This window comes from Mixophyes fleayi, chromosome 8 (genome assembly GCF_038048845.1).
Source record: "Mixophyes fleayi isolate aMixFle1 chromosome 8, aMixFle1.hap1, whole genome shotgun sequence".
NCBI classification, from domain to species: domain Eukaryota; kingdom Metazoa; phylum Chordata; class Amphibia; order Anura; family Limnodynastidae; genus Mixophyes; species Mixophyes fleayi.
This window is the reverse complement of record NC_134409.1, coordinates 118287238-118311895: the sequence shown is the minus strand read 5'-3', so window position 1 is coordinate 118311895 and position 24658 is coordinate 118287238. Positions and strand designations below refer to the sequence as shown.

Genomic DNA, 24658 nt, shown 5'->3' with positions numbered 1-24658 from the left:
TGGACTTTGAAGCAGTGGAAATATGTTCTCTGCAGTAACAAACGACGCTAAAGCATTTTGCAGCCTAATGGATAAATCTGGAATTAGTGGATGCCAGGAGAACACTTCCTACCAAAAGGTGTTACTGTCAACTGTAAAGTTTGGTGGAGGAGGAATAATGGCCTGGTCTGTTTTCATGGTCTGAACTGGGCCCTTTAGTTACAATGAAGGGAAATCTTAATGACATTTTAGAGAATTGTGTGCTTCAAACTTTGTGGCAACAGTTTGGGAAGGGCCTTTTCCTGTTTCACCAGGACAATGCCCCCATGCAGAAAGCAGGGTCCATCAAAGAATCATTTCCAGAGTTTGTTGTGGAAGAATTTGTCTGGCCTGCACAGAGCTCTGGCCTCAACCCCATTGAATACCTTTGGGATGAATTGGAACGCTGACTGCGAGCCAGGTATTATGGTATACAGCAGTGCCTGACCTCACTAATGTTCTTGTGGCTGCATGGATGCGAATCCCTGCACTTATGTCCCAAAATCTAGTAGAAAAAGCCTTCCAAGAAGAGAGGAGGCTGTTATAGCAACAGGGGGGACCAACTCTATATTAATGCCCATGTTTTAAGAATGATGTTTTGGTGTCCACATACTTTTGGCCGTATAGTGTTAGTTTTGTACTCTACATGAATGTCACAAATTCATTACTCTTTTTCACTCTTATTTCAGAACTTAATACTACGCCTATTATAATAAGTTTATATACGTTTATATAGTTTCATATACTATAATGTGGTTAGTAAAAGTCTGTTTCTTACTTCATTTCATAAGCAGGCTATGGAAAAGATTTTATATATCATTGTTTAATATAAGCTAGAGGGGTATATGTACTAAACTACGGTTTTGAAAAAGTGAAGATGTTGCCTATAGCAACCAATCAGATTCTAGTTGTTATTTATTTAGTACATTCTACAAAATGACATGTAGAATATGATTGGTTGCTATAGGCAACATCTCCACTTTTTCAAACCCGCAGTTTAGTAAACATACCCCAGAGTGTCTATAGCAGGGAAATTAATCATTTGATCAAGGCTGTAACCATTCTCACTCTTCATTATAAACCATGCAGCCATATATTACAGTGCAATCAGTACTATTCCTATTGCCTTCATTGCAAAACTATTGCATTCCATTCCAATACACTTTGACCACTGAGTCCAATGAACAAGAACAAGAATGGCGAAGATCTAGTTAGATGTGTGTAAGAGATAATTTCTCCTTAGACTGAGAACATACAGCAGCCAAGAGATGATTATCAATATATTTCTTTATTCTAGAGCTCTACTCGGTTTGGACAAGAAATCTCCAGTATGATTGCAAACCATGTGTTAGAGACATTACCATAAGCTCCAGGACCTGTGCTAAACGGGATGCTGGACACCTCTATATTCCATAACATATAAAATTAACGAAACAGACAAAGGGAGGGTAACAGTGAAAATAGTAAAGTGGATTTTCATGGGCCATGGGAGCAAGCAGGACTCCGTTGTTTTGTTACTTAAGCCTAAGTTAGTCACAATAAAGAAAGCTACACCCCATATTTTGATCAGGTTGTGGCCTCTATCCTAAACATTGTGGCTACAGAGAAAAGGACTAAAACTGGGGACTGCTGATCAGAAATAGATTCAAATAGATACAAATGTAAACTAAAAGATTCCAACCAAACCCACATGAATCCTTTTTGTGTAGAGTTCCTTTTACCATTACATATGATAAGACTTATTAATCTTTCTAGAGATTGATTTGTATTTTGCAGAACATTTCATACATAGGATCAGGAAAAGTCCTAAAATGGGTTTATTCTGACACTCTGCCTCCTAAATTGCAGTAGTTAAGACCCCTGAATCTAGCTCTGATTAATTGGTGCATAGATTCAGGCAGCTGGTTTCTGGTAATAGTTTAGCTGCCAACGATCCTGATTGTTAACAACCAAAAGGTGGTTTTGGTGTATCAGGTGTATCAGGCATGGTTTTGAAAGAATATTGAGTTGTTAAGGAGGATTAACCTAATTTGTCCTAATTTTACAAACTGGAATTTTGACAGATATACAACTTGCATGGAAATTGATTTTATAGTACATTATAGCAGGGGAGGGCAGGCCAATTTTAGCCCCGGGGGGGAAAGACTCAACTCAGCAGCATATTTTAAAGGAAAAAAAGTAGGTGGCACAGAGACCCAGCCATAGGTAGCCCACTATGGGATCGGCCCGGGGGGCAGATATCCCCTGCCTCCCTGCCTAGCCTGCCCCATGCATTATAGTACTAAATGTGACTAAATGTGTTATGTAAAACTGCATTGCAATGTAATAGAGAGGCATGATAACGTGTATGTAGAGATTAGTACTGGTTGCTGTTAAGACAGCAACATGCAACAACAAAAAGACCGTATTGGGGAGAGGGGTGTCATAAGGGGATGGGAGCATAGGCAAACCGAGGCGGGGGTTTTCTAGTGCCTGGAAACCCCCATCTAAGGCTGTGGCACTGTATAATTGAGTGGTTGGACTCTGCTCCAGCTTCACACAGGTCTGCTTGAAAAGGGAGAGCTGCGTGCACCTAACAGTAGTCCACGCAGCATTGCCCATGTATATTATGGGGATAGGAAGAGTTGGAGAGCATCCAAGCACTGTCTAAAATTATAGCCCTGCCCCCATGCATGCTGGTCATGCCCACTGGTGGCATGGTGTGGAAATCCCCCTCTACAAATCCTCAAATCCTGCGTTTGTCCCTTGTAAGGAAAGTCACATCTTAAAATTTGTTTAAGGGAACTCAGTTCCTGCAAATAGCTTACTAGCAGTATTTCATTTCTACTGACTTGCATCAATGCCCACCCTTAGTGCAGGGTGACACACAAGCTACTGATATTATAAACTGTTTTGGCAAAACAGAAATCTGCTTTACCAAAAATAGACCATTCTCAGAAATCTAACACTGGTGCATTATTTCCAATACTGAACCAAGCTGATTTTTTAGAAAATCCCAGAAAATAATTGCAAACGAAGTGTGAAGATAATGAACAGATAAACAGCAATAAATGACCTGTGATTTCAATAAATCCTTAGCAACTCCAAGCTGTAGCACAGAGCTGTCAATCAACAGGGAAAAACTTCTCGCCCACCAGTCCTGCTATATATATATTAAGAGGCTTCCCAATGGCATGTAATTATTCTCGTTGCCGTGGCAATGGGCCTATACTGAGCAGCATTATGAGAACAAGTTGTACCTTGGCATGTACAAGCTACTGACAGGCGAGAGAAAAGATTTGCACAAACAGAACTACAGATCTTACTTGTGCTTTTGTTATTCCAATGTCATTCCTGGTGCCCAGTGCAGCCATGAAGAGCTAATGCGTCACCAAGAAAACTCTGTTCCCTCATGGTCAAAGAAAATTTACTGGAAACATTTTTTTGAAATATGAACATGTAATTTAAATTTCTATCTGATATATTTAAAAAAAAAACTGTGACATCACTGATCCTGCCTCAATGAAAGGATCACCGAAGCCACACAATGCATTTCTGCAGAGTAATTCTGCAGGATTGTCAGTCATGCTCTGCCTGTTCACACAGAGAAGTGGCTAACTCTGAACATGGCAATCTGCTGCAAAGCCATAATTCCCAACATTTGAAAAACAAACTTCATCCAGAATCCATGTCCACTTCTATCCGACCTCTACCAAGATCTGCTTAAGTACACCAAGGGGTAAATTTATCAAGCTGCGGGTTCTAAAAAGTGGAGATGTTGCCTGTAGCAACCAATCAGATTATAGCTGTCATTTTGTAGAATGTACTAAATAAATGATAGCTAGAATGTGATTGGTTGCTATTGGCAACATCTCCACTTTTCCAAACCTGCAGCTTGATAAATTTACCCCCAGATGCTCTAGAACAGGCCTGTCCAACCTGCGGCCCTCCAGGTGTTGTGAAACTACAAGTCCCAGCATGTCCTTCCAGTTATCAACTGGTTGTCTACTGGCAAAGCATGCTGGGGCTTGTAGTTTCACAACACCTGGAGGGCCACAGGTTGGACAGGCCTGCTCTAGAACCCCTGTTCCCCTCACAGGGGTGTGACAAGATGAACATTTAGTATAAACACTTACCTTACTATATCTATATTTTTGAGGTCGGTAATATGCAGCCGTTGATATATATTACTTTCAAACTTGTTCTTGTAGTAGACTTCTCCATTTCCAACACATACCCCATTATTGTGGAAATATTTCATGTTAGAAGTTTTCTAAAAAGGATAAAAACATTGGTCTGCAGATGGTAGACCTACATAACCACCGAGTGGCTTCTCACTAGTTTCAGGGCCAGGCAAGATTTAGAATTCTTCCATAATATTTTCTATCTTGCTTTCCTTGTGTTAGGATATAATCACAGTATAATTGGCACTGAGTCAATGTAATTATAGACTGGTTAATTGACAATACTTTTATCAGGACACGCCTTATTATTTTTTATGAAGACCTTCCCAGCATACTATAAAGCCTTTCAATTGCAATGTAGCTATAGCTGGATTGAGGCCATAATGACAGGACAAATGTTACATACATGTATTGTTAGGAGAGAAGGGCTGCAGAATCACACCTCATTGACCACCCTCTGTTGATCTCATTTATGAAGATTACTGGATGGGCTGCACAGAACACTTTGGTTTTGCACTAGTGCAACCAGATGGTGTGCTCAGTGCCTATCAAGGTGCACACCTAGGGCCTGATTTTGAGTTAGGAGCAATGCAAAGAAAAGGAGCAAATTTGCACCTTGGAAAAACCATGTTGCATTAGAGGGGGAGGTACATTTAAAACGTAGGGACAGATTTATAGTTGGGATACGGCATATCATAGATCAACTTTAATTTCAGTGTAAAAAAATAAAGCTATCAAGTATTTTTGTACTACATAAAAAAACAGCCAGTATTTTCCTTGTGTGCAAAAAATAAGTCAATTTGTACCCCTTGTATTGTAACACGGTTTGTCCAGGTGCAAAGTTGCTCCTTTTCTTTGCTTTGCTCCTAACTGAAAATGAGGCCTCTACTCTGCTCTCAGAAGACACCTCCACAAAATAGAAGTGTGTCTAGCTTTGTGGAGAGGCAGGAAAGTGAAAAATGTAACCGTCACACAAAAGTCCAACTTCCTTCCACTTTAGAACCACGTCATTCTTCTAGTTCACACTTTTCTCATAAGAAAATGCTCGGTGTAGCCTCATGTATGTGAGAGTAATGAGGACATCAGGACTTTTGTTTTTTTATGTTGGGAATAGTGCACCGAAAAAATGCACTGCTGACAAAATTCAACTGGATGGTGCAAAATGTGTTCCGTTAAAAATATAGGGTAAGTGGTGCAAACATCAAATCCTTTATGGAGTTTAAATAACTGAATGTCCACATGACAAGGGATGCCTCTAAAAATGTACCCTCACCTCTCCTATGCTTCATTTCTATTAGCTCACTCCACAAAATGAAATGTCGTTTATGTACTGCTCTGTGGCAGAAACCTTGGGGCACCTGCGCAAATCATCATCATCCATTTATATAGCGCCACTAATTCCGCAGCGCTGTACAGAGAACTGACTCACATCAGTCCCTGCCCCATTGGGGCTTACAGTCTAAATTTCCTAACACACACACACAGACAGACTAGGGTCAATTTGATAGCAGCCAATTAAGCTAAAAGTATGTTTTTGGAGTGTGGGAGGAAACCGGAGCACCCGGAGGAAACCCACGCAAACACGGGAAGAACATACAAACTCCGCACAGATATGGATATGGCCATGGTCGGGAATTGAACTCTTGACCCCAGTGCTGTGAGGCAGAAGTGCTAACCACTAAGCCACCGTGCTGCCGTGGCACTGTTTTGTGCCTCAGCCGTATTGTGCTCATTAAATAAGGACAGTTACATAGTAGAACTTGGTTGGCGGGTTATAGTAGGTAGCAGGGGTAAAACACGAGGCCCTGAGCATGCTTGGGTAGCACAGTGGCTCAGTGGTTAGCACATCTGCCTCCCAGCATTGGTGTCATAAGTTCAATTCCCGACCATGGCCTTATCTGTGTGGAGTTTGAATGTTCTCCCCGTGTTCGCGTGGGTTTCCTCCGGGTGCACTGATGTTCATTTCTAATCGAAGATGGATAATTAATATCCTATGAAGCCTTATAACATGTATCTTTATTTGTTTATGATTCCATTGGAAATTGAAAGTTTAAACTTTCAATAGAGCAAACTGCTACACTTCAGGGGCTACATTGGCGGCTATTTAACTTTCCAAGGGGTCACACATTATCCTTAATCTGAGCAATAAGTTATTGAATAAGAGACACCTATCTGTAATAACACATCAGAAGGGATTTTAAGCACGTGTTACCAGCTGTAACAAACAAATCTGACAGTAAAGCAGGGAGCAGCTGTGAGCCGCAGGCAAAGGCTCGGAGGGCCGCTTCTTAGGGCTGTCTGATGCTCCCCACTGCCATAGTATGATGACTATTAAATCCACACTGACATAGATCTAATAGTAACTGACATTACAGTTAATAATGGACCCAGATTGCATTGGATTTATTAGTAATAAAATAGGAGAGAACTAATTTAATTGTGAAAAAAGAAAAAGTACAATAATATAAACAGTATATTATACTCTCCCTATAACTCCCTTAGACTTGATTATAACTGCACTTATTTGGTGTCTCTGTACTCGAGAAAGCTAAACTAATATATTTCAGGATTACTGTTGGGATCGCTCTGAATGTTTAAAAGTAACACTGGAAAAATGATGGGAAAGTATATTTATTTATTTAATCTGTTTTCCCCAGGTAATGGATGTAAAATAAAAAGCTATATATTTCAATATGCTGCAAAAAAAACATAGATCTCCTGAAACAATAAAAAACTTGCTTGAGTCGAATATGAAATAAGAAAAGTAATCAGTGATAAATAAATGCTCCACAAAACCATAAATATGGGTCTTAGAGATGTAAACCACCTCCAGTCTTGAATAGGTTAATAGCTATTATCTATAACATTTTAACATAATGCATAAAAAGACAAGTAAACCATATAGGTCATTCACACCTCAATCGACAACCAATGATTTAATTTTTGGGGGGTATTGCCCACAAATATGTAATTTCAAGATGTGGAAACATCCATTTCTTCCTCTCTTATTTACATTTTACACAGTATAATAACAATAAATAATGTAATTGTGAACAAGTGTATAATTTGAACAAGGAACCAAATCCCAAATAACTAACAGTTTCCAATGGAATTATGATAATCAAATAAAGTTACACGTTATAAGGCTTCACAGTGTCCATAAAATGCACATTTAGTTAGCCATTATATATATTGCACATTAAGTTAATCATTTTAAACTGTTACATGGAGACATTTATACATTATTGAACTGTATGGGGGGAATTCAATTGGGCGCGTTACTGTAAAAAGTAACGCGGCCTGCACACTATTATTCGTTATAACTTAATAGTGCGCTTAAATACCGTTATTACGGTAGATTCAACGCCGGCTTCCTGAGCTGTGAGCAGAAAGCCGGGTTAAATTTATCGTAATAACGGTAGTAGGTTTAACACTGCGCTACTTCGGGGGGGGATTGAATTCCCCCTATGTGTACTTTGTATGCATGGGTCCCAAGTTTTGTTGAATTTGGAAAAACATCCTCTGTGAAAGTATGTAATTTTTAAGGAAGGGTATTTCTAGATGTAATCTGTGAAGTCTGTCTCTCCAGTGTGTTTGGATGTGTATACAGTCCCATGGGCGGTATATAAAGGTATTAGTATTAATCAGGCTTCTCTCACATGCATAGATAGTTATTCATTTAATTTTATAAAGTCTCTTTGTTATATATTGATTTCTTGCACTGATGGTTAATCTCTTAGGAAGCTCCAAAACCTCTTTCCATTCCTCTTCTCCCCATGGGGCCTTATACCATTTATTGACCAATTGTTTGCAGGTGAAAGTAATTTAATTTTTTAGGACTTATGATAAGAATTCTCCAATCTGAATGTCTGTATTGTGGGGGTTATATTTCTAAGTTACGCCGCCAGAGCAAGGCTAATTTGAGCATACTACAGAAAGGCGGCTAGTGGCTCTCCAAATTCAGCTGCAAAGTCATCTAGTCATCTAGTTTCCCATCCCTGTACAAATTTCCTACAGTGGTGATACCATGGCACTCCTATCAAGGTTTATTCAGAAGTATTGCTAATTCAGGCATGTCTATAATGATGGAGTAAAGGTTTATTAATGCCTATGGATGTATACCAGTTTATAAGCATCCCTCCTTGCACTACAAACAGACCCATTGAGCGTGATATATTTATATGCTGATGAGGAGCACATTACAAGAGATTCGTCCGTGGCATTCAGTGATCCAGCAATTGGCTCCTCCGATGCCACAGCTGATGTCTCAGCCTGGGCTTGTAGCCAGTGACACACATGGTGAATCTGGGCAGTTAAAAAGTATAGATGATAATGTGGCAGTGATAATTCTGCCATAGCGGTTGTTCACTGCATTGTACAGTTGAGTTGAGACACGTCCCATATTAGTTGGGTAATCAGCTTACAAATTGTTTTAAATATTAATTATGGGGGTGGTGAATGATAGAAATTATTATTTAGCTTGGGTAATGGAATAATCAGGTGTATCGTCCCAATTGGATTTTTTTTCAGGGGATAGGTCATAGGTCAGGTGATAGGTCATAGGTTCTAGAACTGTAGTAAAGTTATGCCTAGGTATTTAAAAGTATGTGTCCTTAACAGATTACAAGGAAATATTGAATTTGCATTCCAGTATCTACTCAAAATAAAATTGATTTGTCCAAGTTGATTTTTAGAAAAGAGTATTTTCCAAATTGATTCATTACTCCTAGCATGTCCTGCAACTATGTTTGGAGTTGCACTAAATATATTAACATAGCATCTAAATACATAGATTTTATTTTTTTTTTAAATCTCTTCCATTTCAACAAGGCACTATCCTACTATGTTTTTCTTATTCCGCTCTAGTTAGGCAATGAGTTTTATCTCTATTGCAAATAATACAAATGAGTACTTTGTTCCAAGAGAGAAGTTTTTAAGATTCGGGGGTAGATTGATTGAACATTCTAAAACGGAACAGTTGAGGTGTTGCCCATAGCGACCAATCAGAATTTAGCTATATTTTTCTATAATGTACTAGATAAATAGTAGCAAGAATCTGGTTGGTTGCTATGGGCAACGCCTCCACTTTTTGGGAAAAACACATTTTTTCATATAACTGAAAATAGTTTTATTCAGCAAAATTAAGCGCATTAGTGAGATGCAATGATCCTTGAGCCAGCATTATCATGTCCGGCTTAGATGGTTGTACACAGTATAGCAATATTGAAGGTAGTCGATCACCCAGGTATCAAGGTGACCTATTTTCTCTGAGAAAATGTGGGTAAAGAATTTATCTTCTGCTTGAATGACTGCTCTTTTTGGAAAGCCAACAAAACAAAAATTGTTCCTTTATAGCCAATTCTCTGAGTACCAATTTTATTTAGTAAAGTAGGATGTTTTTCTGAAAATTACTAGAGGTTTCGCTGATTGTTGCCAGCATGACCTATGTCTTGTCTGAGTAATATAAGGCCTATTGTGCTGTTTCAATGCAAACTAACATGCTGAAATATAGCTTATAGCACATCTGTGATTGAGGGCTCAGTGTTTGCAGCCCAATGAGAGTCCTCAGCCTCATGTCTGGGCCAGATGACCGATTGTTCCCCAGATTCAGCACGCCTGATGATCTTCTGTGGCTGATTACTCTGCTCTGCTGCTTTTTTGGGCAGCATAACTGCACTTGTTTGGGTCCCTGTGTGATCCCAGTGTTTTGGAACTGAATTGCATCTCAGGTTGCAAGCATCTGCTCACATGCCAGTTCCCCTAGTTGCCCCCACTCCAAATAATTTTTTAACACCAACTGGCCGATCTCTGGAGATACAATTCTTGGGAAACCATTTCTCAATTTAAGAATTTGTAGCATGGCATTCCAACGCTGTATGGATGAAAGAACTAACCTCAATTTTGCATCGCTCACAGATTTCTATAAATAACATCCCTCAACTTAGCGGATGCTTAATAAAGGTTTTGAAGCCACTTGGCTTGTATCAGGATTCTAGCACTATATACATTAGAAAGCAAGTATGAGAATGTGTCCTCACTCAGCTCCTCCTTCTTATTGGAGATTCTCTCTTCCATTTTACAAATAATTAATCTAATAGGAATGAAAATTGCTGTTATAAAGCTTGGTAAAATGTAGACACAAACTTTTTAAGGGGTACCCATCTAGAGGCTTCCCTAGTATGATTACAGACTAAATTAATCTCATTTAGTGCTATTTGAGAAAGAAAATGAAAGTTTTTTTAAAAAAAATATCTACTGATTTTACTTAATGCCACTCCGAGACCAGACTTCAAAGTCATGCAAGTCTCTGGAAGCCAATAATTTCTCCATAATAGAATATATATTGATTAAATGTGTCCCTTATCCCCTGTAGCAAAAGGCTTGGTATAATCATCTGTATGACCGCTGGAATAAAACTAGTGCAATGATTCATCATTGTCACCATCATCACCATTTATTTATATAGCGCCACTAATTCCACAGCGTTGTACAGAGAACTCACTCACATCAGTCCCTGTCCCATTGGGGCTTACAGTCTAAATTCCCTAACACACACACAGACAGAGAGACAGACTAGGGTCAATATGTTAGCAGCCAATTAACCTACCAGTATGTTTTTGGAGTGTGGGAGGAAACCGGAGCACCCGGAGGAAGCCCACACAAACATGGGGAGAACATACAAACTTCTCACAGATAAGGCCATGGTCGGGAATTGAACTCATGACCACAGTGCTGTAAGGCAGAAGTTCTAACCACTACGCCACCATGGTTAGCACATACCCTGTATCGCAATACACCAAATTTCCAGTGCGACATAGGATCCAATTAAGGTTGCTTCCATGAGATTAGTAGGGCTATCAGGGTCTGCCTGGACTCATCAGAAGTAGAAGTGCAAAAGCTCGCTTGATCTTGATTTTCAGTATAAATACAGACCGTGAAAGCGGGGCCTCACGATCCTTCTGACTTTTTGGGTTTTAAGCAGGAGGTGTCAGAAAAGTGTGCCTGGACTCATCAAATGTGCAGCTATGTAATAAAGCTGTAATTAGGGCAGAACCATACCTCCTCTTGCCCTGGATGTCCTAAGAGTGGCTCTCTCCAATCAGGATGGAGGGGTTGTGGATAAACCCCACAAAAATAGCAAGTTTATCCTATGCAGATCTGTGACGGGCACATACAGGATACGCAAAAGGGCAGTTCTATACAGGAGGAAGAGTTTTAAAATAATAAAAATATTTAAGACAGGGGTAGAGTTTGTGAATTAATTTGTCAATAGTTGACTTAACAGGTTTGTGAACTGTCTGAGATTTTAGTGGATGATTGTGCTTACATACGTAAACGTCACCTACTTCTAGCATGGAGATGTGTATCTGGTCCAACGCATCTCAGGGAAATAGGACAGACTTCAACCTGTGCTGTCTAGGACTAGAGAACTTTCCAATGGCTTCAATCGTTTCAAGATCTTTGTCTATCTTTGTATATCTGCTAAATAGACAAGCTTGTTATATTAACACAATGGCAATCTTTCACTATGTCACCAGTTTAGGATGGACAGTGGTTCTGTCACTAATGTTATCAATAAGGGTATTAGCAGTCAGACCTGTCTAGCTCCCCTACTCTGTGGAGAACACTCCAACACCACCAATTAGTACGCACACGTGTACAGGAAGCCTTATGCAAAAGTTTGACCCAAAATAGAAAAGCACCATGAGGCCAAATCTTTCAAAGACCAACCTAATCTTATTCAATTAAAGCAAAACATGTTTCCATATCCAGATAAGTTAACTCTGTAAAAGATAAGTTGATATGTAGCATTATGTTCACGGTGGTTCACGGCCACACCTGCATCCGGCAGCTTTTTACCTGTGAAGCTCCAAGCTGCTGTCTCTCCATGACGGTAATGATCTGGGAGTGCGACAATGTCATAACCCAACTTCACACTCCCAAGAAGAGAAGATGACGCCCCACTCCACAGAATGTAAGAAGCAGGGGAGCAGCATCTATGGCGTTGGGCCCAACGGGGGGTGGTTGTCCAACAGGGAAAGATCACCTGAGGCCCCCAGGGAACATGTACCTACCCTAGGAGCCACTGTCTTCTGCTCAGGGTATCTTCAGGCTAGCTCCGGCCCGTGGCTTCTTAGAAAAGGGCTCTTTGCACATGCGTGTTTGGAAACATTTAGATAATGGACTATAATAAGTATGTCAGTTCAATATAGTTGGTATAATCATGGGTGACAGACCATGTCTCAATAAAATTTTATTAAACACTTCCTGCACAAGCTTAAAGATAAAAGATAAAATGCAGCTGTACAATAATGTTGTTACCCAGAGTTAACACTTGATGCTTTGAGGATAATCATCATCATCAGCTATTTATATAGCACCACTAACTCTGCAGCGCTGTACAGAGAACTCTCTCACATCAGTCCCTGCCCCATTGGAGCTTACAGTCTAAATTCCCTAACACACACAGACAGAGAGAGAGACTAGGGTCAATTTAATAGCAGACAATTAACCTACAAGTTTGTTTTTGTAGTGTGGAAGGAAACCGGAGCAAACCCACACAAACACAGGGAGAACACATAAACTCCACACAGATAAGGCCATGATTGGGAATCAAACTTATGACCCAGTGCTGTGAGGCAGAAGTGCTAACCACTAAGCCACCGTGCTGCCACAATCACTCTTACTCTGCCCCATAGCAGCTTTCTCTCCTGATCTTTACATTTCCAGGTCATTTACACTGAACTTTATTGTCTCTCATCCTCTGAACATAGTAACACTTATGTTACAGTTTCCCCGCTCTTACCGTTCATGTGACTCTACTCGCAGCTTGAGTCAATTTATTATGAAAGAATGTAGCATTGCACAATGGTTAACAGAATCACAATAATAAAAATGGGGAGATAAGTGGAAACACTATAATACAAATAGAGAGTTTCCAGTTTGGGGCACAGTATACTCCTAAACGCACTCTCTGTCTCTGTGACTCAGTTTAGCTCTCACTAGTTGCTGTCTTGGAACTCTGCCTAGCATGCCAATTGGCGGCACATCAAATATCAGATTTCCTTTCACACCGTAGTCAGTTGCTGGACAAGGCCCAGACTCAAAGGTCTTGGACTCAACACGGACACTTCTTTCTTCACCCGTTAATGTCTCAGGTCTATGTAACTGGGTAAACTTATCGAGTTCAGACCACAGTGTACCAGCAAAGATCTTTATCATCTTACCATATATGCATCTCACAGGAATTTATTGAATTCCTCTCAATAAACTCACTACTTTATTGACCGAGTTCTATTTTAATCCTCCTATCCTGTCACTTGTTTTCCCTCTAGTGTAACGTCATAATCCAATTAGGATTGTTTCATTTTAATTTAGTGGTTATATCTCAGTCAGCGATGTATCAGTTTTTTTCAATTAATCCTCCAATCCCGCCACTTACTCCCGATCCCCTCCCAAAGGGTGGAGTTTAATGGTGTTACATCAGCCTTTCTTTTACCTAATTCCTCTACTATAATTCTCTGCACTACAATATTTCCATAATCTCGTACTTCCACCTCAAAGTACGTTATCAGTGTGTTCAAACACAAATCAGACATAAATCAGCTGTGTAATGGGTTCCCTCAGTAAATGGACATCACAGCTGCTTTTACTTCAAATGCCATAAATTTATGTTTTAAATACATTGATATACTTATTTAATGCACCTAGACTGAGAAAACAGCATTGCATTGAATGTAGATATGAGGACCAAGTAAGATTTAAGCCACTTTTGTAAATTTCTGTAGCGTTGGTGCTCTTAAAAAGCTGTAAGGAATCCTGAAAAACACGCCTTCAAACATGTGTACTCTCCTCCCCGTGCAGCTTATAACATCCCACCCTGCAAAATAAAATCTTCTAATCCAGTGCATCCAACATTCCATAACAAACACCCTCAAATGAAGAAGGAACAAACAGTGACCATTATGTGCACCATGCTGTATTGATTGAGGAGTGCGCTGTGACAACTAATGGACTGGATGAGGTATGGGGCACAAGAGGGGATATATCCCATTCCTGTACCCTTTCTACTCCCACTGTCTTCCACTACACACTTCTCATATAGGGGCCTGTTAATCATTCCTTTCTCAGCCTTAGATCCTGTGAAAATGTCTGTTTTCGCCGTACTGTGGCAAATTTATTTATCAATAGTGCAATGCAAGAGATGTCGCAGAGCATTCACCTAAGTAAAAATCATAGTTAGCTAAGGGGAGGGTGAAATGGGGCAATTAAATATGTTCTTACAAGCTTAGCTTTTCTGAGCTTCTCTTCAATTGCTAACACCATTTGAAGATGGCTTTAGTAGCTTTTACCTGTAAACCACCTCCGGAGAGGGTCTTCTGATCCCTCCCTGGCAGGCTGGATGCCCCTTTCCGATATCTACTGTGGTCCCACTGTTATCGTACGCAAAAGCAGTCCCTATAGGTTCCTATGAGGACTGCTATTTTGAGTGATTTACCAAGTTCCGAAAATTAAGGAGGGATCTTCGGATCCCTCACCGCAGCTTACCTGCTCCCCCCTTTGGTCACTTTCGCAAATATATCTTAGGTCCTTAGGTCAAGAATGCATCAAGAAACGTTGCCATAGTGACCAGAGAGAAGAGACGTACAACGAGAATTTTAAGGTATGTGAAATCATCATCAGGACAGCCTCCTATCAGAAGCGCGGTCCCGGAAAAATCATCTTTCATCATTGAGATGACAGATGCTAATTGATGGGGCAAAACCCTGTTAATTAATCAATATGCCCCTATATAAGAAGTGCAGCAATTAATGTTGAGAGAAGTGGACAAATGCCTTGTACGGAGGGTCAAGGGGCAACAGGAAAAAGCAGCTCAGGCTGCATAAGGAGAAGGAATGACCTTGAATACAGCCAGGTCCAGCTCCCAATATAATCAAATATATTTCCATTTCACAAAGATGCCATATTTCCATGATTAATTATGCAAGGACCTGTAATAATATAAAACAGACTTGCGATTAACGATTGTGACAACGCAATTAGGCTTGCAAGCCTTATGACCTGCACTACTTGTTCATAAATGTCTCACACTCATGGGCTACGAATTCCCTTGATTAATAAAACTGCTAGAAAGTAACAGCAGAGGGCTTGAAGGACGTAACGGTCTATGTGTTGTGTGGGCTCAGTTCTCCTGCTACATGAATCTTTAGAAAGCAGGGATTCAAACCTGATAAGATGTAGTGATCCACACATTGTGGCGCTAATTTAGAGTTGAACGTATTTTGCGTAAGCTACGCATTGTTATGCTGTGAATGAGCACCAAATATATGTATGCATACGTTTGTATATAGTTTTTGCATATCTTTGACTTGCATCTCCTTATGCCAAACTGGGGAGGCAAGCGGCGGGCAAAGCCTAGGCGGAGTACATTAAGGGTGCGTTCATGTAAATGTGAGACAATTAAATGTGGATGCATTTGCAGATAAGCTGGTCAGGAGGCATCATTCCTGCAGGTGCTGGAGCACCGGTACAAATGTACACAATGATAATGATGGCTATTGTATTAGCCAGCAGCCTCTGATTGGCTGATTGTGTCTTAACCTCTACCACTGATAGTCAGGGCCGGATTAAGGGAACTTACCTCCTTCCGTTGTTCCACTCCCTGTAGCACTCACGCGGCGCGCAGTAATCTCCTTACTGAGGAGATCTCGTGAGAGTGAGACTATAACTCATAGCCTCAGTCTCACGAGATCTCCTCAGTAAGGTGATTACTGCGCTCCGCGTAAGTCCTACAGTGACAGCAGTCAGCTAACAGCATAACATTTGCTGTTAGCTGCCCCCAGCTGCTCGAGGTCCCTGGGCTGTAGCCCCTTTAGCCCTATTGTTAATCCGGCTCTGCTGATAGTACATAATTCAATACTGTGGCTGCTATACTAAATGAAGCAGCACTTGTCTATTTGCATTAATTAATTAATATTTCCATTTGGACACGGCAAGAAAGAAGATACCCAGTTGGTTTATAGGAAAAACAACAGATGTTTGTATTTAATTATACTTTATATGATAAAAGCAGATTTCACATTTATTAATAACACTGTCCAAATACTATTCTTTGTTGTGTATATGACAGTTCATTACATTATTATATTATGTACAAATAGGGTAATGTGAGTTTAGCTTTCACTACTAACACTGTCAAGATACATCTCTGCCCATTTTCACCACTATTGTGGGACGTAAGTCATAGGCGTATGCAGCAAATTTTTTTTGGATGTGCACCCAGGGAAATCTAAAGCGGGATATTCTGTGCCATGGCACAGTGTCGATCGGGAGTGTTTTCTGGCATCTGCCAAAGATTAAGATGTTATTTAGTTTACCAGGTTAATGTAAAAAGTTTTCCGAGCAGATTTTAAAGGAGCCCTTAGAACATCTTAAAGCAAAGGGTCCTTCAGGTGAAATGAACTTACCAAATGAGAATGTGAGCTGCCCCCTACTATTCGCAGTTCATATTATGGCACACAGTAATGCCCCCAGTTCATATTATACCACACAGTAATGCCCCCAGTTCATATTATACCACATAGTAATGCCCCCAGTTCATATTATGCCACACAGTTGTGCTCCCAATTCCTATTATGCCAAATAGAAGTGCCCTAAGGACGGTGTATATTATATAGCACATTTTATATAGCACATGTACAACTTACCGTTCCGTCCTCAGCTCCTCTGGGGGCGGAGATAATTAGGGCACAAAGGGAAGGGGATGCCCATACATCTTGTGAGTCACTGAGTGACTCACTCACTGACGCTGTCAGCTCATTGGAGTGCTGGCAGCACCAGTAATTTTGCTGAAAAGCACAGAGACGGCGTCCTACGCCCTGTGCGTACACCTAGGGCGTAAGTATACACACTTACTGTGTCTGACATACACTTGATGCAAACGGTACTTGTTTTGAGCTAGATGTACATTGACAACTGTGCGCGTCCTACTGAAAATATGCAGGTAAGTACACCTTGCTACGTGCATCTTTTCCTACATATGTTAAAAGCGCAAAAGCATCAAACACTAAGGGGCCTATTTAAGTGAGAGAACTGAAAATCCTCTGAAAACTGTAGTGTTCAGGCATTATTAGGTAACACTGTTGTCTGTAAAAATAGAATTGCAGCAGATATCTCCGATCCTCCGATATCTGTTGCGGTCCCACTGTCTTTGTACGCAAAACCTATGGGGACTGCTATTTTGCGTGATTTATCAAGTTCCGAAAATCAAAGAAGATAGTGATAGACACTGAAGCCTATGGGGAGAGCATTGTGGTAGAGAGATCTTCAGATCCCTCACCAGAGCTTACCTGCTCTCCCCTCTGGTTACTATCACAAAGATACAAAGGTGACCACTTTGCGATAGTGACCATAGGCAGATAGTGACCATCCTGGGGAACAAGACTTGACTCAGCAGCCTATTTTCAAAGGAAAAAAATGCAAGTGGTCCAGTGACCCAGCTCAAAGTAGCCCACTATGGGACTGGCCCCTGGCACCCCAGCCCAGCCTGCCCCTGACCATAGGGGAGATAGGGGACAGGTAAACTGTAGTGATCACAGGGACTGCCATTTATTGTGTCTGCTGTTCCCACAAAACACTTTTAATAAATGGCCACAATCCTTCATTCCTTATCATTGCGATAAGGAATGAAAATGATCATAGCAAAAAAATAGTTATTGTTAAATATGCCCCTTAGAAAGTAACAGCACTGAGCTGTATAGATGAAATGATCCTTGTGCCTCTGCGATAAAAATCGTTAGAAACAGCAGAGAGCTGGAAGGATGCAATAATCTGCACAATGTGTGGTCTCCTTATGATGTAACAATATAAATCATTAGAAAGTAGCAGCAGTGAGCTGTAATCATGACATGATCTGCAAAGTGTGATGTTTCCTTTTTGCTTCTGCGATAGGAATTTTTAGAAAGAAGCAACACAGCCCTGGAAGGATGCAATGATCTGCACATTGTGTGGGCTTCTAATTCTGCAATATTGCAGAGTCCCGGAGAAATGGTTTTGTTATAGCTGAATGCTGGCAGCAGGGGAGGGCTCCGGCTATACAGTACCACAGTCATGTGACAGCCTGCTCTCACAGAAAACATCTTGCACAAGTGAGAGCTCTGCAGTTCCCTGTCACTGACCGTGCACACGGCTGCAGGGCTGGAGGCAGGCAGAAGAAGTAGTCCATAGTGTGGGGTGGGGGGGAGCACGGAAGGGGGTGCAGTCATGTCACAGAAGTGGTTTGACCGGGTGAGAGTGCCTGATTCTGCAGGGACTGGGATGCACAGAGCGATGCTGGTCAAGTCTGGTAAGCAGGTGTTTCATTCTGTATTCATCCCATAACCTGGGACACACTGTTCTGTGATCAAGAAGACATTGTATTCCCACTGATCTGGCTCAGTCTTGCTGCTGCAGAACACCTTGGGAAACACAACTGTTATTGTCACTCTCCAGCTTCATGATGAGATCATACCAGACTGAGCAGGATAGTGATTGACAGTTCTGATTCCATGTGGTTTTGCAGCAGCTCCCAGTGAAGTCATCTGTTCACAGCCTACAGTGAATGTATAATTGCTGCTTAATGCTTGGTGCCAAGGTCTGCAAGATTAATTAAGCTATCCCCTGTTTAATATGCTGATTTTGTCCAGGCATGTGATGGCTTGACCTGGGCTCCTCGGTGGAGGGGTAAAACGGATAAATGTTTCATGGAGAGAAGGGAGAAGTAGAATGTAGCATCAGAACTGATGAGAAGTATAGTTCATCGCTGCCTTTGAAGTGGGAATCCCTGTTGAATCTCATACCTGCTGCTAAGTCACTATAGTATAGACACTTATCCCTGTTTGAAGTGTTTGCCATTGTGCAAAAATAAAGAAAAAACAAATATATATATATATATATATATATATATATATATATATACATATATATACATATATATATATATATATAATTCTAAGCATCACATATAACACATTATAGGAAAGAAGTATGCAAATCCTCTTATTATTTCAGATATTTCTATAGGGAAACTGGAAATCCATGTACGTGCAGTTTACTTTAGTAGATTTGAGGTCAGCAGGGTGTAAGGTCCCTGGCTGTCCCAGGGATTTCTCTGTGCTGCTTGTTTTGGCTTTGCTCATCTTTTTACATCTTGATAGCATTAGCAGTGTTTGTTTTTGTTCGGTGCTGCAGGTTTTTATGCTAACAAAACTAATCAGCAAAATTGGTTGTTGTTTTCTTTCATCTTAAATTAAATCCTGAATGTAACCATACTTAATCCACGGGGTGCTTTCAGCTCTAGAGCTTGCTGGGTCATTGCTTAATGTAACATAGGATCAGTTTTGTTCTGTGTAACGGAGAGAACGCGTATGTTTAGGAGCTGTTGTGTTAATTGAATTTTTTTTGTGTGGCCTGAGTGGGTATGGATTGCTCTGTTAACACAGAATAAGATGGAACTTTTATTTAGTAATATAAATGATCATTTCTATTGTATAATAAATAATTAAGCTTCTCAAGCTTCTGCCTGGACAACTGGTGGTTTTCTGCAGATTTCGCTGTAACACTCCAGGCCCAGTCACCTGTGTTAAAGTTAAACATTTGTCTTGAGTAGAGTACTTGAGGGAATGATTGAGAAAGTTTGTGTTACAAACACTGTGTTTATTTTCAGTGTCTACGAGGCCGTCTTAGTAAAGGGCAAGAGGGGTATTTTCCTAGGGCCACCAGAAATTGGGGGTTTACAATTAATCTTCCTATATAAGGAGTCTGGACAGGAGAGTGCATATATCACTACCCCTTAGGTACTAGGAAGGCAAAAGAGGAGGCCCGAATTTGTGGACAGGCCACACAGGCCTAGGGCTGTATTATTATACATAGGGGTATTCCCCTATGTGAATCATCTCACCACATTAATTATTTGATCCTAAAATCTCCTGGATCATATAAAAAAATAATATTAACCTTAACCTTATTATGTTATTAATATCCTTTTCATTCCTGGACAACCTGTGGCTCTCCAGGTGTTGTAAAACTACTAGTTCCAGCATGCCCTGTCAGCTATTGGCTGGCTACCTACTGGCAAAGCATGCTGGGGCTTGTAGTTTCACAACACCTGGATAGTCACAGGTTGACCAGGCCTGCTTTATATAGTACTAATGTTTTGCGAAGTCCTAAGTCTGTGCTGCAACTTTTAAACCTAAGCCCAACATTATCCAAAGAACTATTCCAAGTCTGAACTATGAAGTTGTATTGTTATCTTATTTTTTTTTAAAGGACAAGCCAAAAATCCGGTAACATATAGCGAACAGGGGGGGTCACCATAGTAAAATTAACAAGCAAGGCACAGCTAATAAGCCAATCAGAGAGGGTGTGAGGGATGACATATGAAATGTATGAATGGGTGGTGTAGTTGTAGGCTCTGTAAGTGAGGGTGAGCAATTTGAAGTGGATTTAGGAAACTGGGCCTGGGAGAATAGATAGATGGTGTGGGTTTCAAAGGAAGAGAAGGTGAGGGAGGTTTTTGGGGACATGATTCTGAAGGTGCAGTGTACTGAAATTAGGATGCCTGCTCCACCACTTACTCTCTCTCTGGGTCTGAGAGTGTGGGTGAGGGACAGTCCCCTGTAGGGGAGAGCTGCAGGGTATGTGCTGTCAGTGGTAAGCCATGTAGGTTTCTGTAATGTCTAGGAGGTTGAGAGATTTTGAAATGAATAGATCATGGATGGATGTGAGTTTGTTACAAACAGATCTCACATTAGAGAGTGCTCAGGAACCGGGGAGGGAGGGTAGTGCGGAGATGTGGATAAGTTTGGAGGGATTGGAAGTTTTGAGATGGATCTAGAAGTATTAGCAGATTGTTGCACCTCTGCTGCACCCTTGACTGGGGTAATAGAGTAGGCAGCTTGCACACGTGGTCCAGGACACTGACAACAGAGCTTAGTGGGTCCAGTAGCAGACCTATGTAAAATGCATGTATCTACGTCTACACTAGCATTGGCAATTTTACTTGCATTGTAATAGAGATTTTACTACTCTTAGAAACGCATGTAAAACACCAGTGAGTATGTGTCCTTAGGGTTGAATGTAAGTTTTGAGTTAAATAAAGATACCCCATTTATGTATAAGTGAATATGCAATTTAAAATATGTGCAAACGTAAATCTAGAGTACAGAGTACCTCGAGCAAAGATGCAACAATCTGCTAAACTTGATTTGGTTTATGCAGGTGAAAAATATACATCTGGTAACTAGCGTGTTATCTGGATCCATGTAGCTAAAAATAAGACACATCTCAAACCCTTACTGTACTGCACTTGCATGTAAATCCTCAAGAATTCAACTCTCCAAGTACAAGAAGCTGCAAGTACAAGACACCTCTAAGACAACTCTAAGTATGGACATAAGTCATACTTGCCAACCTTTGAAAACAGAATTCCGGGAGATCCGGGGCAGGAGGCGTGGTTGGAGGGCAGGAGGGGGGCGGTGTGTGTGGTCAATTGTGTCATTTTGGCCCCGCCCCTGCGACAAATCGCAAATTGCGTCATTTTGCAAAGTAAATTCCAGTATGCGGGATACTTGTCTGCTCTCCCGGGAGTCCGGGAGACCTACCCGGGTTTCGGGAGTCTCCGGGACATTCCGGGAGAGTTGGCAAGTATAAGTTGTCTGCATGCGCAGGGCATTAATCTTGCTCTAAGAGACCTCTTTACATCATGCAAATACACGTCTGTGCTACCATAGATCAGGCCTTTTTTGTTTACTACTATTTTGCTAAAACTATATTTAGCGTAATATAATATTTATGTAGCATTTTGTCCAGATGTACACAACGGTTATATATCTCTATATTTCAATTCCATGGAAACTTAAATGTTGACAAAACATAAACTACATGTATGGTCACTAACAAAACATATGTCCTAACTTTTCTTGATTTCTGTAATAACATTAATCATAGAAAACGGGGTAAATGTAAAATAAGTATTTTTCACCTTGTTCAATTCTGCTATATCAAGTTTAGCATTATAGATATGATGTTGGGATTTTACGTTTCTTTTATAGTGAATTACAGTGAATTAAAAAGTAAAGAAAAATCTTTACTTCTGGTAAGTTCCTGAAAATTCAAATGAATTTTTTTCTTATAAAGCGTTGAAACACACCATAGTGTAAAGCAGGTGTTAAAGCCAATTGTTGGGTTGTACAGCGATCGGCCTGAGGATTCATCAAAGGAATGTAGGAACATAGGGAGCGCCAGGTGTTTGGAAGCACTATCATATAACACCCTCTTTGGACCAGAAAGCAGTTCTCTTTGACAGTTCTCTATGAAATATAGAGAGGGGATAGTTAGTCCATTAAGCAGTGATGTAACTTCCGCCGGAGTAGACAATGCATTGTGGGGCATAACTGTGAGGATTGCCTGACAATACTGGCCAGGTTTTCTAGAGGTCAATGCTTAGAAGAACAGAGCGGCATCTTCCAGAATGGATGGTTACGTATCACTGAACCCCTCAAAATTTTTGCCATGGGGCCCGGTGATATTCTAACACTGTCTTTCTGGGGAGTTGAACTACCACAAGACCACTTTGAGTCATTATGCTGCAGATTTTTGGAAATTTAGAAGCCATAATACAACAAATTGAAAAGAACTGGTTTCACAAGGTCCACTGAAACACTGTTTTGCATGTTTGATCACGCTGAATAGGAAAAGAGCACATTTTTCCAGGTTTGCAAAATGGTTACACAGGTGGACAAACAGGTCTGTCTTAAAAACATTGTCAGATTAAATCACTTGTCTCAGTCACAAGGAATTTACACTCTACACTTCCTCCCTTGGTGCTCTCATCTCCTCCTTCGGTCTTCAGTATCACCTTTATGCTGATGACATTCAACTCTATATCTCCTCTCCTGATCTTTCCTCCACCGTCCTCGCTCGGGTATCCGACTGCCTCTCCGCCATCTCTTCCTGGATGTCTGCTCGCTTTCTCAAAATCAATATCTCTAAAACTGAACTCATTGTCTTTCCTCCGCCCAGACACCCATCGCACGATGACCTCTCTATTGTCGTCAACAACACCACCATCTCCTCTGTCACCCAACTTCGCTGCCTGGGTGTCACCCTCGACTCCTCTCTCTCTTTTGCCCCCCACATTCATTCCCTTGACCAAGCCTGTCGCTTCCAACTACGCAACATCGCCTGCATCCATCCTTTCCTCTCTCAGGATGCCACCAAAACTATCATCCACGTACTCATCATCTCCTGCCTTGATTATTGTAACCTCCTCCTCACTGGCCTCCCCCACTCCAGTCTCTCCCCCCTCCGCTCTATACTCAATGCGGCCGCAAGACTCATCTTCCTCTCACGCCGCTCCTCCTCTGCCTCCCCTCTCTGCCTTGCCTTACACTGGCTCCCCTTCCCCTACAGAATCCTTTTCAAACTCCTCACCACCACTTACAAGGCTCTCTCCAACTCTACTGCCATTTATATCTCTAACCTCCTCTCCATTCACACTCCCGCCCGCTCCCTGCGCTCGGCCAACGACCGCCGCCTCTCCTCCACCCTTATCACCTCTTCCCACTCCAGAATCCAAGACTTTTCCCGTGCAGCCCCCCTTCTCTGGAACGACCTCCCTCGTTCCATCCGTCTCTCTCCTACTCTGTCCTCCTTCAAACGTGCACTCAAAACTCACCTCTTCCTCAAAGCCTACCAACCATCTCCTTAACCCCCATCTCCACAATTTGCTCGTCCTCCCTTCTCTCCTCTTGCCTCAACTGGCTCCTCTTGTGCCTGGTCTGTTTACCCTCCCTTAGGATGTAAGCTCGTATGAGCAGGGCCCTCTCCCCTCCAGTCTCCATACCTGTTCTTCCGCTCCGTCTTTACTGCATATGACTGGCCGGATTTTCTGAAGTATTGGTACTTTTTGTTCATTGTTCTGTATGGTTTCACCCTGTATAGTCTACTGTTAGTAATGTGTGCGGCGCTGCGGATACCTTGTGGCGCCTAACAAATAAATGATAATAATAATAAAAATAATTTAGTAATGTAAAATCTGTAATGTAGAAGCCATCATTGTTTGAGAACTGCACTACAGTAACTACTTGTAACAGAGGTCACCACATTCTGACTGTGGTTCTGCAGTGCACTATTTAAACATTGTTGTTGTTCCAGAATAATCAATGAGTCTTACGTAATATCAGCAGTGATGTCAGTAAACCTGCCCCAGGCTGCTCTCTGTAGCTGTGATTTCTCAGATGGTGGATGTGACAAAACAGTTATTGTTTTCAACAGGGACGGTTGTATATACTTGCTGGCAGAGGTTTAACTGAGGGTGGGCACAGGGCCACTCCTCCCGTGAGGCTAGGTGAGAATCTTATCTCAGGCAACATAATCCCAGGCATGGCAAAGAAGAGTTTCTCACCTCTTAGCCACTAACATCTTCCCAATTCCCCCAG

General features: G+C 41.2%; 1 protein-coding gene across 3 annotated transcripts in view; it reads left to right on the top strand.

Moving 5' to 3' along the window:
* FAM107A (family with sequence similarity 107 member A) overlaps positions 1–24658 on the top strand; it is a 167489-nt gene that overhangs the window by 72594 nt on the left and 70237 nt on the right. The window contains exon 1 of one of the 3 annotated variants that reach the window (XM_075183304.1): positions 18306–18525. The exons of the other annotated variants lie outside the window; for them this stretch is intronic. Within the exon in view, the coding sequence (XP_075039405.1) occupies positions 18444–18525 (82 nt within the window). The 5' untranslated portion in view covers positions 18306–18443. Of the gene's footprint in view, positions 1–18305; positions 18526–24658 lie in introns of those variants that run through there. 3 annotated transcript variants of the gene reach the window in all.